The sequence below is a fragment of the Drosophila pseudoobscura genome, chromosome X, assembly GCF_009870125.1.
Source record: "Drosophila pseudoobscura strain MV-25-SWS-2005 chromosome X, UCI_Dpse_MV25, whole genome shotgun sequence".
Lineage (NCBI taxonomy): Eukaryota > Metazoa > Arthropoda > Insecta > Diptera > Drosophilidae > Drosophila > Drosophila pseudoobscura.
Window position 1 is genome coordinate 40023285 of NC_046683.1, and position 12589 is coordinate 40035873.

Consider the following 12589-nt stretch of genomic DNA (forward strand, 5'->3'; position numbering starts at 1 on the left):
CAGCAGCAGCAGTCGCCGGCCCGTCTACAATTAACAATGAACATTTTACGCCGCACTGGAAAACTCGGAAAAACTGGGGAAAAACTTCAAACTTTCCTCCGTAATTGCCCAGAAAAGTAACACAAATGAAACGCATCGACGCTTAATTACTTTTGCTAAATGGCACGAGGCCCAGAGCCAAAGCTGGAGCTGGAGCTGGAGCCCCTGACTGTGTTAGGTAAACAGAGTCCTGAGAAGCAGACTGGCGGAGTGGGGGAATGGGGAATGAGGAGTGGGTGAGGCACTGCAGTAGGAGAAGGCAGAACTACATTTGGCATGCGGGTGTTTGGCTTTGGTTTCTGCTTCATTCTGGCTAACGCTCTGAGTTTTCCTTTCCAGTGCCTGGCAATTTACGGCACTCGCTTTCCCACTGACATTGCTAAAATAGGGGTACTCTACTCCCGCGGGGTACTTTCGAAAGACATTTCACATGAGAATAGCTCTACAAGCACTGATCCCTAAGATTCCCACGAAAGAAACATATTTCTTAGAGGAGAAACATTGATTGAATAATCGTTCTTTTTCCGACTAAAGGGTATTTCCAAAGTCTTTCTGCTTTTGCCGCTGTTCTCCCGTTGATTGCCACAGCATTGAGGAGCGCATGTGAGAGACCTCGAGGGCTATGGAGTCGTCGGCACGATTTGACTTTTGTCGACGTCACAATTTGGAGAAGTTTACCCACTTCTGGCGCCGCCGCCACAAAACTTGGCCCAAAAAGTTACCCTGCCACTTGGTAAATGCAAGTTTTTGATTAAAAGCCTCCACCTAGCATACCCCCCCAGTGGCGTCGCCTGCTTCTGCCAGCAAAGTTTTATGCCAGAGCCAGAGCCAGAGCCAGAGAGAAATTGTTAATTGAATGCATTTTGGGGTCCCTGCAATGTTTGCCTATGCGTGATATGGGGCACTTTGCCAGGAGGCTAGTAGGCAGCCCCGAAGCAGCAGAAAGTAGGGGAATAGCCAAGCCCATTCAGTCACAATGCTTGCCAGAGCTCTGCCCAACACTTTACCCTGACACATAACTGCCCAACACAAGCACAGCGAGCCGGTTTTGAACGGACAGTGTTGGTCAACAAATATTACAATCTATTTATAGTATAGTTTTGTTTTCGGAAATAAGCTTTGAAACGTTCAATGTTGGTAAAAATATAAAGATTTTCCATCCTTTCCAGTACTATAAACTTTCAGTGTTGGTAACTCCTCTGCTAACTGTTTCAACTGCTGATGAGTTAAGCAAAAAGGGCGAGCACTCGGACTCTTGGGCTTGCAACATTTACGAGGAACACTCTTACCACTCCACTGCTTCGTGGCCCACTCCGGATGTGTCCCGGATGTGTCCCCCTTGGTGGTATGCCGATGGCCCACCTTGTTGGTGTCATTAAAGATGCATGGCCTGGCCCATCACCCAGAACAATGGTTTCTACACTGGCTGGCTTGCTTTTGTTTGAGCAGAGTATCTCTCGGACTCTCAGCCTGTTGCAGCAGTTGCAGCAGTTGCAAGGATTCCATTCCAATCTCAGAGACACACACACACGGTTTTCATTAGCCCAAATTGGTTGTGGGTATAAGAATTGTTCAAGGTAAGGGATAAGGAAGGAAACCCCTTAAAGTTAAGCGCCTGAGAATAGGACAAAAGTTGCCTTAAAGCCCCCGCTGCCAGTCAATGGCGATGATGATGATAGTCGGAATTCCAAGGATGAGTTCCTCCCACTCAGTGTCCATGGGCGGGGCACCGTCGTGGCTGAGGAGGCAAAAACCCGAAAATAAAAGCAAACCAATGCCGGAGGAAAAGCTGAGGAAAAGCAGCTGCAGATTTTCTATAAAAGCCGAGGCTAACGAGATTTGATGAATTGCAAGTCTTTGTGAATGAAGCTACAAGAAAGCTGCAGCATGAATAGCCCCCAGGCGCTCCCCATAGCCCCACAGCACCACAGCCCCTCCCCAACCCCTGTCCCATCAGCGTCTAAGCCAGGTCCGCATAAAAAAACCCATTAAGTGGTTTAAAGCAGTGAAAAAGCGCACACAACACAGCAACAAGGCAAAAGGAAAAATGCAGTTGACATGAAAGGCAGCAGCAGCCACGGCAGAGCAGACGAGACGGGCAAAAGCTCCAGAAGAGGCAGACAGACAGTTGAAAAGAAAGGGGGAGGCAGGCAGACAATGTTCGCCCATCCACAGAAAGAGAGCGAGAGAGGGAGCCATGAAAATATGGAGGAGCTGCAGCAGGACAAAGCAGCTTGACGAATTACTTGGCAGCCGCTTCTGGAGACACGGGGGCGGGGAGAAGACACTGCAGAACGATGCAGGGCGCAAGAAATTTAATTTGACCAACATTTTGATGTATCAAGTTCAGTCGGAGTAGAAGATTTATGACTTGCTGACAGGAACAAGCGAAGGACAGGGACACCAACAGATTGTGATGTCAAATGGTGTGCAGAGGGAGGAGCAAAAGGGGGCGAAGTCGGGCTTAAGTTAAAGCCTAAAGATGCGGCATGAAGGGACCGTACATACTGCTTTGAAGTTTTGAAGATTTGAGAGAGCTTTAAAAGAACTGACGGCTATCGCAACAGCTTATTTTTGAAAGTTTGCCCCGCAATTAGCTTTCGGCAAAAGCTGAAATGTTAGATATGTATGAAGCTCTCCTACGATCGGATCGTTGTTCAAAGAGCTTTCATTTGGACTTTGCTTGCGATCGGTGACAAGCTTTTAAGCTGAAGCTCTACTCCACTCTGATGCTGCTCTGCTGCTCCAATGGAAATGCTCAACGCCAATGAAAAATGAAAGTAAGCGGACAACTTTTGAGCAACACTTCCCGCATATCCCATTTCCACTTGCCTCCTCCTCACGTAATGGGCCCAATGGAAATGAGGAAAACAAGGCCTCGACTGGACCCCACTTGATTTTGGAGCCAGTTTTGGAGTTTATACCGATAAATGCCTGACACTGTGGTTTTCACTGTGACTGTGACTGGGGTAGACTCTGCCTTAAGCCTCAAAGTGGGAGATTCAAACATCAGTTGAGGCATTCAGGACTGAGGGTGTAGCTAAAAACAATACAGATACAGTGAACGAAAGATGGCTCGACTGTCGGCTTTGGGTGTGGCCTTGCTGCTACATTCGGTGATTGGGATCTCCTACTACTACTTCTTCAAGATGGGGCGTTGCTCCTCGCAGCCCTCGCCCATCTTGGGCAACTGGCTCTTCACGGTCTCCGTCGTTTCCGTGCTGCAGGCGGTGCGCCTGATACCCAGCGAGGTCCCCGATTTCACGGCCCTGGTCCTGGAGACGATCATGTGCTGCTTCGTCCTCGACCTGATGCTGACCAAGCTGTGGTGCCGCATCGAGAGCCTGGTCCATTGCGCCATCGTTGGGGTCCTGCAGATATGCCCCGTCGGCGATGATACCTTCATGACGTACGAGTACTGGACGCAGGCGATCCTCACCACAGTCATTGGAGCCTGTCTGCTCTGGGTGACCGCCTGGGCCATGGCTTTGCCCCGGCGGCTGCAGCATGGGCTCCAGTGCTGGCGCCGTAGCTGCCATCGACAGCTCTCCCGTATGCTCTTCTCCAGCATGGAGACACGGCCGCCGCTACGCCAGGAGAGCTCCTTAAGCTTTGCCGCCTGATTGGACTACCCACTCTAACTCCTACTCCTACTCAAAATTATCTGTTCAAATCGAGAAAATAGCAAAATTTATGGGTTAAGTAATGCTAAGAGCATTTTCAATAGCATCGACTCTGGGACAGTGGGTCCTGATATCACGAAAAAAGCCTCAATTTCGAACCAAATCCAAGCCAAAGATTGTACAAAAATAAATAGACTTTGAAAAAAAAAAAGAGAAGATTGGGGTACACTTTATCCTTACCTGGCTCCCAATTGGTTCCACTGTGCGGTGATGTCGCAGCGAACAAGTAAATCAAACTGGAAAAGCACTTCCATTTTCATTTCCATGGCGATCGAAAACCCGTTTAACCGTATCATGGCCATGCGGCAATGCGGAAGAGGCCTCTGTCTAATTGTGGGCTTCGGAAGACGGAACCGGCGGAGCCTCCAGAGCCAGGAGCCAGGCACAGAGACACAGCCAAATCTGCTGCTGTTGCTGCTGCTGCTGTTTGTGATATGTGATCGAAGGCTAAACTTGAACTTGAAGCATGGCCAAAATGCAACACGCAACAACATGCAACATGCCGCTGCCGCTTCCAAAGAACTGCCAACACGCAAAGGCAACTGCAAGCTGTAGCTGTTGCTGCCACAGAGCCACCCCGCTATGCCTTGGCGCATTTGGCAATTGAGGAAAATTGAGGAAAATTGGCAAGTGGCCGACAGACGGAGTATAAAAGCAGCTGCAATCGACTGAGCCGCGTTAATCGAAGCGCGTCGCTGGAAAAGTGCAAGTGCTTTCCACGCTCCCATCGTGCAGTGCATCCGAGTATCCCAAATTGCAATTGAAAATCCCTTGAGGTGAACATCCAAAGTGTCTGCTTTATTTTGTTTGTTTGGTTTTGTTTTGTGTGAAGCTTTGAAGGGGAACCCCTGCATTTCTTTGGATTCTTTTCTGACTCTTCTTCTCTGATCGATCCTCCAGATGCTGTGCCATCGACACATCCATTGCCGCCTGCTGCTGGCAGGACAACTACTGGTGCTATTGCCACTCATGCAATCCTCGCCTGTGTCCAGCCCCGAGATAGCCAACAAGGCCGCCCAGTCGCCCAACAGCCTCCAGGTGCAGCAGCAGCAGCAACAACAACATCAGCAGCAACAGCAGCAGCTTCAGCAGCAGCAACAACAGCAGCAACAACAGCAGCAACAGCAGGAAGCGCACCTCAACTCTCTCAGCGCATATGCCAGTGGATACGACAGCCTGGCGCAGCTCCAGATGCAGGGGCAGATCCAAAGCCAGATCCAATCACAGAACCAGGGCCAGGGACAGTCCCATTCCGAGGCAGATCCCTCCTCCTTCAAGCCCTCCTACAAGATGCCCGAAATGGAGACCAACTTCACGCCCATGCAGACTGCGGGGACGCCCAGCGTGGCCAGCCTGCCATCCACACCCATGCTGATGCAGTACCTGCCCGCCCAGACCCTGCAAGATGGCACCGGCACCGTGCAGTACCTCCAGCTGATTCCCACGCGACCCATCATCGTGCCCATCAGCCCCTATCTGCAGGCGGCTGCAGCCGCTTCGGGCAACATGCCCTCCCCGCCAGCGCCCAGTGTGGTGGCAGCCCCACAGCCTGACTTTTCCGGCCGGACAGCCACCGTGCTGAGCGCCCTGCCCCCCAACTATGGGGCATTGCAGGGATATGCCACTGGAATCAACCCTGCGGCAGCATTCCGCAGCACCTACCGCATCAATCGCGAGGCCAAGGACAAGAACTATCCGCCCACGTTTTCGCTAAACCTCAACGAGTATCTGCCCGCCTCCTCTGGGGGTCACGATGCCAGCTCTCATTTGTACCTCAGGGCACGATCGTAGGAGAGATCCCATGACGAAACTCCAGGCCCAGCACCAGCCAAAGTCACAGATTGCTCTAACACTTAAGACTCTTTCTTTTTTTTTTTGTATCAAACCCCAATTAAAGCTGATGGAAAAACGAAGAAGATACAGCCGTAAGAACAAGAAGAACACCCTTAAATGGAACAAGGAAAAATGTCTAATACCACTTTACTGGAGCCAAATTTAGGCCAGCTATTCAAAATTTCCCAACACCAAAAACTAAACCCAAAGAATGTGTGGTAATGGGTTCCGTTTAGACTTAGGGGCAATCCACACCTTTCACTTGCATACCAAATGGAAGCCCCCTTAAAGTAGATCGGAAAGTGGAAGAACTGGGAGTCTGGCATGGGGTTTCCGCCTTTCGTTTTCGCACCTACAGATACCACACGCGGACCCAGGGATGACCCAAGACGGAACCTCGGAGCTCGCCAACGGTTACCGAATCTAGACTGTTTGTTTGCACAGCCGCCAGACGAGGGACGGGGCAGGCACTCAAAAGCTAAAAGACAAACCCAAAGACACACAAAGGTTGGGGGTGCCGGTGCCCCCAACAAGGTCGGACAGAATGCAGCACCATTGTTTTTGTGCCCCGGAGCTTGTTTGTTTGTTTCTTTCTGTGTGTGAAAGTGAGCAACAATTTCACGCCCGACCGGAACAGAGTCGAGTAATAGTCAGAGTCGTGTGTCTTCCAGAGAGCGCAGCGCGTATTACGCTGACACATGGACAGGGAGCAGACAGACCCATAGGCAACCTTGAAGTTGCATCAGAGTCTGTGCGTCTGTGAGTCTGTGAGTCTGTGAGTCTGTGTCGTGTCTCCCTTTCATCTGTCTACTCCTAATTGTCACAATTTGACAAATTCATTTGGCATTAACTGCCCTCAAATCGGAATGGAGCTTTCATTGGCTCCCCTTCAGCGCCACAGCGAGTGCCAGAGGGCATGTGGCAGTCCTCCGCGGGTGTGGTTGGTAGGGGGGAGGGCTAAGCCCAAAACATCTTTCACTTGCCGCACTTATGTAGAGCAAATGGCCGAGGGCTCTCCCTCTGTTTCTCTGTCTTTGACAGACCACGAAGTGGGGATACTCTTGAACTGCCTGAAATCTGGATGGCTGCCAGATTATTGTAAATGATGTATTAGAGTTTTGAGGAAGCAAAGAAGACATCACTTTCTATTTCTCTCTTCTGGAATCTCTTCTAATATTAATAAGTTTGAATGATACAAAATGGAAGAGAAAGGGATGTTCATTGATACAAGCAATGAGTGGAGTTTTAAGCAAAAAATGTCTTTATTTGTTACACTCCAAATCGAAGAGTCTATCACATGAATGCTACTCCCCTTCTCTTAGGGTATTGGCTGGCAATTCGAGGGGCATTACATGCCACATTCAGTGCCACAATTCACTTTCAATCACCGAAATGTTCCACATGTCGTCGCAGTCATTGCGTCGTCGTTGCATTGATGTTATGGCCAATGTTGCCGATGAGGCTCTGATGATGATAAAGACGCCCCGTGGCGTCCGTCTCTGGTCTCTGGTCTCTGGATGGATCCCTTGTAATGAGATTTGGATGGTCAGTCGGCCAGGGTAGGGTTCAGGGCTTGAATGATTGGGCGCACTTGTCTAGCGACTCCACGCTTTTTGGGAGCGGAAGTGAGCGGTTATCGATGCTCTCAGCCCAACAAAGAAATGCTTCTCACACTCACCTCACTCCAGCTCTTGTTGTTCGAATAGTTCGATTAATAGCCAAAGTTTTCTTCTTCTGGATGACTTACAGAGCTGTCTGGTCTGGTCTGATCTGAGACAGGCAGTTAAGTAAGGTGGAGCCGGGGCTTAAGCTGGAGCTGGAGCTGGAGCTGTGGCTGGGGCTGGGGCCCGGGGCGCGCTTCACTTGTCCGACGTTGTTATAACACTTTAAAACGCGTAAATTAGCTCTGTGGCCTGGTCTTTGTTGTCGGTGGTTTTGGGGCGGTGCTCGCTTGCTTGTAGCTTGTTGCATGGTGCCTGTTGTTGTTGCCCGGACCGGAGTTTGAAATGATTTCAATTTGAATTTTTAGCTATTTACTTTCCTTTTCAATTAATTGCCCGAGCTTTAAACGGATCCACTCCACACCACACCAAGCCGATCCAACAATCCAACAATCCACCAATCCAATCCAATCCAATCCGAGCTCACTTCAGTCCTTTCTTCACTCATCTGCACCAATGCCTTCCATTTGGGAGAGAACTCCGAGCGGACTCTGATCAGAGCCCTGACCAGAGGCCGGGCGGTATAAAATGACTTCCACAGCTCGGCTCTGACGCAGTCGCTTCAGTGGTCGTCACATGGTCGGTTTTAGCTTCAGTTTCAGCCTCTTCGGGTCTTGGTCTCTATTTCGGCTTTAGTTTTGTGTTCATTTTTTCTGTTTTGTGTGCTCAAATATTTTGTTAATTTTTGTTGTGTGACTTGGTGAATGTTGTCTGTGCTGGTTGAGGCTCACACCAAGGAGCGCTTACCACGCATCAATCCAGCGTCATTATCATCGTCTGCAGCAGAAGCGGAATCATTACCAGGGAACACCATAAGGAGATACCAGAATTATGGTGCGTATGCTGAATGTGTTTAGAGATGGAATATAGATATACATATTTGGAACCAGATGGAATATAGTTCATGCAGACAGAACGATAAATGACACAATCGATATCTTAGCAGAAAGAACAAATACAAAAAAAATTATATAGATAGATAAGAAACAAGCACATTTCATAAATTAATTCATGTGGGCAAAAGATGGAAAGATAGAATACTTTGCAGTAGATGAAGAGATTGTTCTAAAAAGAAAATATGCTTGTCCAGTCAAAAGTTGGACGGAAATAACTATGGATAATGTTGGAAGATGTCAAACGAATCTAAAGAACTCCCCGACAAACGAAAGTGTTAGGCTTACATCGAACTCTTACATCTTACTTTTAAATCTGATTTAAAATAATGCCACCGCAGATACCTATAGATATAGATAACAAGAGACTTCGGGAGCGGGAGAGAGTGAGTGGCTCTAATGAGCCAATCTACGACAATTTCATGCTTCATGGATTGATTGATCATATGTCAGCGGAGCTTGAAGCTGGAAGCTGGATCTGTCCAAGGGTATTATGGTATTATGGTCTACACAATGAAAGGGAAAGTTTTGTATGGTAGTGAGGTAGCCGCCAGAAATGGATATAAGAGTTCATTGGCATGGAATGTTAAGACAAGTCCAACCCCGAGGCCCTCTCAATGTGACACTGTTCAATGGGTTCTATTATGTTTCAGACTCTCTATCATATGAGTGATTGACATTGCCCTAGAACCTCATCAGAGATGAGCGGCGCGGCCACCAAGTTTGTGTCTTGATTCTTTTGTTTGCTTTTTTTTGTGTGCATGTTTTTGAATGGGACAAAGACGCAAATTACGCATGTTAACGATGCGCCTCCATTAGCCACGCTCTGGGCCATCAATCAGCGCTGCATTTGCCGACCTGACCGATGTGACCTGCTCCGATCATTAGCCAGGGCCGCCAAAAATAATTACAGGCCCCCCAAAAGCCCCCTGGAAACTGGGGCACGCATGAAGTTGCAACTCAGTCGTAGTTTGGCAGCGCGATGCCAGAGGCAGTTTCGCAGGTTTCGATTTCGTTTCGCAATGTTGCAACATCAGCATGGAATGCTTCTTCTCCTCCTTCTTCATCTTCATCTTCATCGGCGGCTGTGGAGCCAGAGCTTCGACTTAGACTTCGGCTTCGACTTCTTGCGTGACAAATGGTCATAAGTGGCTCCGTAAGTCTATGTGCTTGTATTTTAGAAAGGCCGATTGGCGAGTGGCTTATCAGTTGCGGAGTGTGGCCTTGTCCTGGTCGTGTTGCACAAAACAGGTGGAGCACAGATAAGGTGCAGCACCCACCCACAGTTTACAGTTTACAGCCCGCAATCGAAAATCTACAAAAGAGAAAAGGCTTGGCCTGAGCAAATTTCACGGCAAATTTGTCTCAGTTCACAATCTGTTGATCTTTCCACTTGACTGCAAAAAAGGGGGAGTCCCTCCACTATCCCTCTCCCATTTCGAGCCATATTAAAAATGGTCAAAACTCAATTAAACGCATCAATGGTCACTGGTGGCTGGTTGCAGTGGGCGTGGCAGCGGCGAAAGGCAGCAGCAGCAGTGGCAGTGGCAGTGGTAGTGGCAGTGGCAGAAAAACCTTTCACCAAAATGTTGCCACCTGTCGTCTGTAATCCATGGGGCCCTTCTAATCACCCAATTGCCTCCTGTCGCTCATCCACCTGTACCTCCTCTCCCACAGGCATTGCATCACCTGCTCCTAATGATCGTCACTTTGTCGGCCGTGCAGGCCGTCCTCTCGCCCCCGCCTGGCTATGATGACGACAGCTCCCCGCTGCAGCTGCGCCTGGAGGATCTGGAACGGGAACGACAGCGCGAACGGGAACGGGAACGAGAATCGGAACAGGATCTGGAGCAGCATTTGGATGTGAATCGGCCGCCCCTGCTGCCCAATCACTACGAGTGGCGGCCAGGTGTGGCGGCGAGCCTACCGCCCAGCTATGTGCAAGAAGCTGCCCAGCGGGAGCGGGACCTGGAGGAGCTGCGGCAACTGCAGAGGCAGCATCAGCAGCTGAGTGCGGGATATGCGTTTCCCGCCCTCTTGCCGGCGAGCGTTTTCTATGTGTGAGTATGGATGGGCTTAAGGGAGAGCTTTAAAGCTCGCTAGGAGTGGAGCTTTGCCTCCACTTGTGAAGCTTTTAGCTGAGACACGACACCTTACACCCAGCTCCATCTATCGCAAATGATTTAATCTTTGGCAGAGAGAGTGTGCTTTAGCGCAGAGCTTTTAAGCTCTGACGTGAAACAAAAGACTGACGGCACAAACTGTGGAATAATTTATTGAAGGGAAGCTTCCAAGAGGGAACGATATGCATACGTACAGGCAACGAAGTCTTTAATGTCAGTACTGATTGGAGGGCTGATTGAACCTCCGTTCGGTTGCTGATGGAGGGCTGATTGACGCATAAATTGCTGGAGACTTTCATTTGTGCCTGGAAAGCGGTCTATCGCCTAATCCCAGGCTAATTTGTGGGATACTTCGGGCATTTTGTGGTGTCTTGGGTGGGTGTTGAAATGGCAGTTTCACTTACGATTACTGGCCGCCGTTGGCTTCCGACAAATGACGGTTGATTGCAGGAATTAAGGCTCCGATCAGAGGCGGCTCCGCTGGGTGTTATAGCACCTCGTTAATGTACCAATTCTGCTCCATCCACAGCGGACCAACAGCAGCCACGCCCACACACACGCCCACAGCTGCAGCAACAACAGCTGCAACCTCCGCGAGACTCCTGAAGCCCATTGTGCCCTATGATCTCGATCTCCAGCTTAATGGCATCCAGTATCTAGGGGGCAATGCCCTGCCCGTGCCCCTGCCACTGCCCCGACCCCAGCGGCCGACCTTTGTCTATAACTATACGCCGTCGCCGCCCAGATTGTACGGTTCCCGACCGCCACCAGGAGCAGGACTAGGATTGCAACAATCGAAGCAGTTCACCTATGCCCCACCCCCGCAGCGCAGCTATGCCTCTGGCCACCGCATACCCCTGCCCTATCCGCCCAGCTTCATCAGCATCACGACGCGACGGCCCTCGGGCGGCTACGGGGGCCACCAGAAGCCCTTTCGCCCCTCTCAGCCGGACCCCACGCCGGATCTCTTCGCCGGACGCGCGTCCAAGTCGCTCCTGGACTCGTACATACCCAGCTGGGAGGTGTTGCGCCTCCTACAGCAGAGCCAGCCACAGCCACATCCGTACAGCAGTCATGGTCCAGTGCAGCGCCATACCCTGGCCTACCCCGTCTCCCGTCACTTGAGGTTGGTCAAGCGGGGCTCCGAGGGGGAGACCGTGAAGAAGTCGCTTCAAGCGAATGTTTAGCTTAAATATTGTGTATATTTTCTGTGTCTACTTATACAAATACGACTATTTATTAAAGCCTATCAATAAATGATGAATGATTAGCTGTAGATGGAGTAGATCGAGCCTCATTCAGGCTCCGTTCGCCGTCTTCCTGCATTCTCAGTTGCCCCAAAAGACTCCTCTGGAACGAGTGACTATCACATAACAGCCACTGGACCGGGTGCAGCATCCATCCGCCATCCGCCATCCGCCAACATTCAACATGCAGCCGCATCTTCATCTTCAGCTTCGACTTGTGTTTCGGTTTTCGGGCCATTTAAAGCTGGAGCCAGAGACAGAGCTAAAGCCGAGACCGAAGCCACTCCAATCGAATCAAATGTGCAATATGTGACTTTGTCAATGAGCCAGTGGGGCTCCTCTCCACTCTGCTTCTGGGGCTGCTGCTGCTGTTGCTGCTGCTGCTCACGTAATCGCGGCCATAAAGCCAACAGTCAGCAATAACAAACAATTACGGGGAGAGGAGCAACGAGTCGCGGCAAGATTATGATTTGTATGGCAGTGTGCCCCATGTGGCAGTCTGAAAGTCCGCTGATAGACAGACGGACAGGTGGAAATTTATGCAAGTAGGAAGCGAAGATGCTCCTAAGATGCTGCTGCTGCTGCCAAGATGCGATTTTCCACTACTCGTACTCATACTCGTACTCGTACTCATACTCGTATGTGTTTTGGCCACCTCATGGTTGTTAATGAAGCTGCCACTGGATGGGGCACTGCTGCATCCACATCAAAACTGTTGCATTGTCTGCATTGCGGCCTCCTCTTGTTTGTCACCCATTAAATATGCAGACAGCAAATGAGGCTGAGTGGGGCCCTGCCCTCTGGCTTGAAGTGAGACATGTGGATGGGCCACTTCCTGACTGCAGCTTCGGATGATTCCGTAGATGGGGTACCGCGATACCCCGTTGGAGGCACAAGCTTGACCTCACTTTGGGGGTCAAATCATGCTCCAGTTTGTGGCTCGTAAATCTGGCTGAAAAAATATGAATAGTTTCCATTGAAGAAGGGTCTTTTGTAGGCCCTCTGAAGCCTACCCACGGCCAACCTTCTCGATGGTGGATTTATGTGCGC

The 12589-nt window shown here is 50.1% G+C and overlaps 3 protein-coding genes across 3 annotated transcripts; all 3 read left to right on the forward strand.

Moving 5' to 3' along the window:
• The first annotated feature begins 3011 nt into the window (after positions 1 to 3011).
• On the forward strand, positions 3012 to 3751 carry LOC4815578 (uncharacterized). The gene has a single exon (XM_001355432.3). The coding sequence runs from the start codon at positions 3111 to 3113 to the stop codon at positions 3660 to 3662; it is 552 nt and encodes a 183-aa protein (XP_001355468.1). The 5' UTR covers positions 3012 to 3110; the 3' UTR covers positions 3663 to 3751.
• A 212-nt stretch (positions 3752 to 3963) lies between these two features.
• LOC4815454 (probable serine/threonine-protein kinase yakA) lies at positions 3964 to 5635 on the forward strand. The gene is made up of 2 exons (XM_001355431.4): positions 3964 to 4498; positions 4623 to 5635. The coding sequence occupies exon 2, from the start codon at positions 4623 to 4625 to the stop codon at positions 5511 to 5513; it is 891 nt and encodes a 296-aa protein (XP_001355467.3). The 5' UTR covers positions 3964 to 4498; the 3' UTR covers positions 5514 to 5635.
• A 2188-nt stretch (positions 5636 to 7823) lies between these two features.
• On the forward strand, positions 7824 to 11628 carry LOC4815975 (uncharacterized). Its single transcript, XM_001355430.4, has 3 exons — positions 7824 to 8110; positions 9847 to 10229; positions 10822 to 11628. Exons 1-3 carry the CDS (start codon positions 8108 to 8110, stop codon positions 11477 to 11479), a joined length of 1044 nt encoding a protein of 347 aa, XP_001355466.4. The 5' UTR covers positions 7824 to 8107; the 3' UTR covers positions 11480 to 11628.
• Positions 11629 to 12589: the final 961 nt, after the last annotated feature.

What these genes read in the sequence shown, in the direction of transcription:
- LOC4815975 (XM_001355430.4), top strand. An exon ending in CCGGCGAGCGTTTTCTATGT is followed by an intron (nt 10,230 to 10,821) that starts GTGAGTATGGAT and finishes CTCCATCCACAG; the next exon opens with CGGACCAACAGCAGCCACGC.
- LOC4815578 (XM_001355432.3), top strand. Translation starts at nt 3,111, where the DNA reads ATGGCTCGACTGTCGGCTTTGGGTGTGGCCTTGCTGCTACATTCGGTG.
- LOC4815454 (XM_001355431.4), top strand. Translation starts at nt 4,623, where the DNA reads ATGCTGTGCCATCGACACATCCATTGCCGCCTGCTGCTGGCAGGACAA.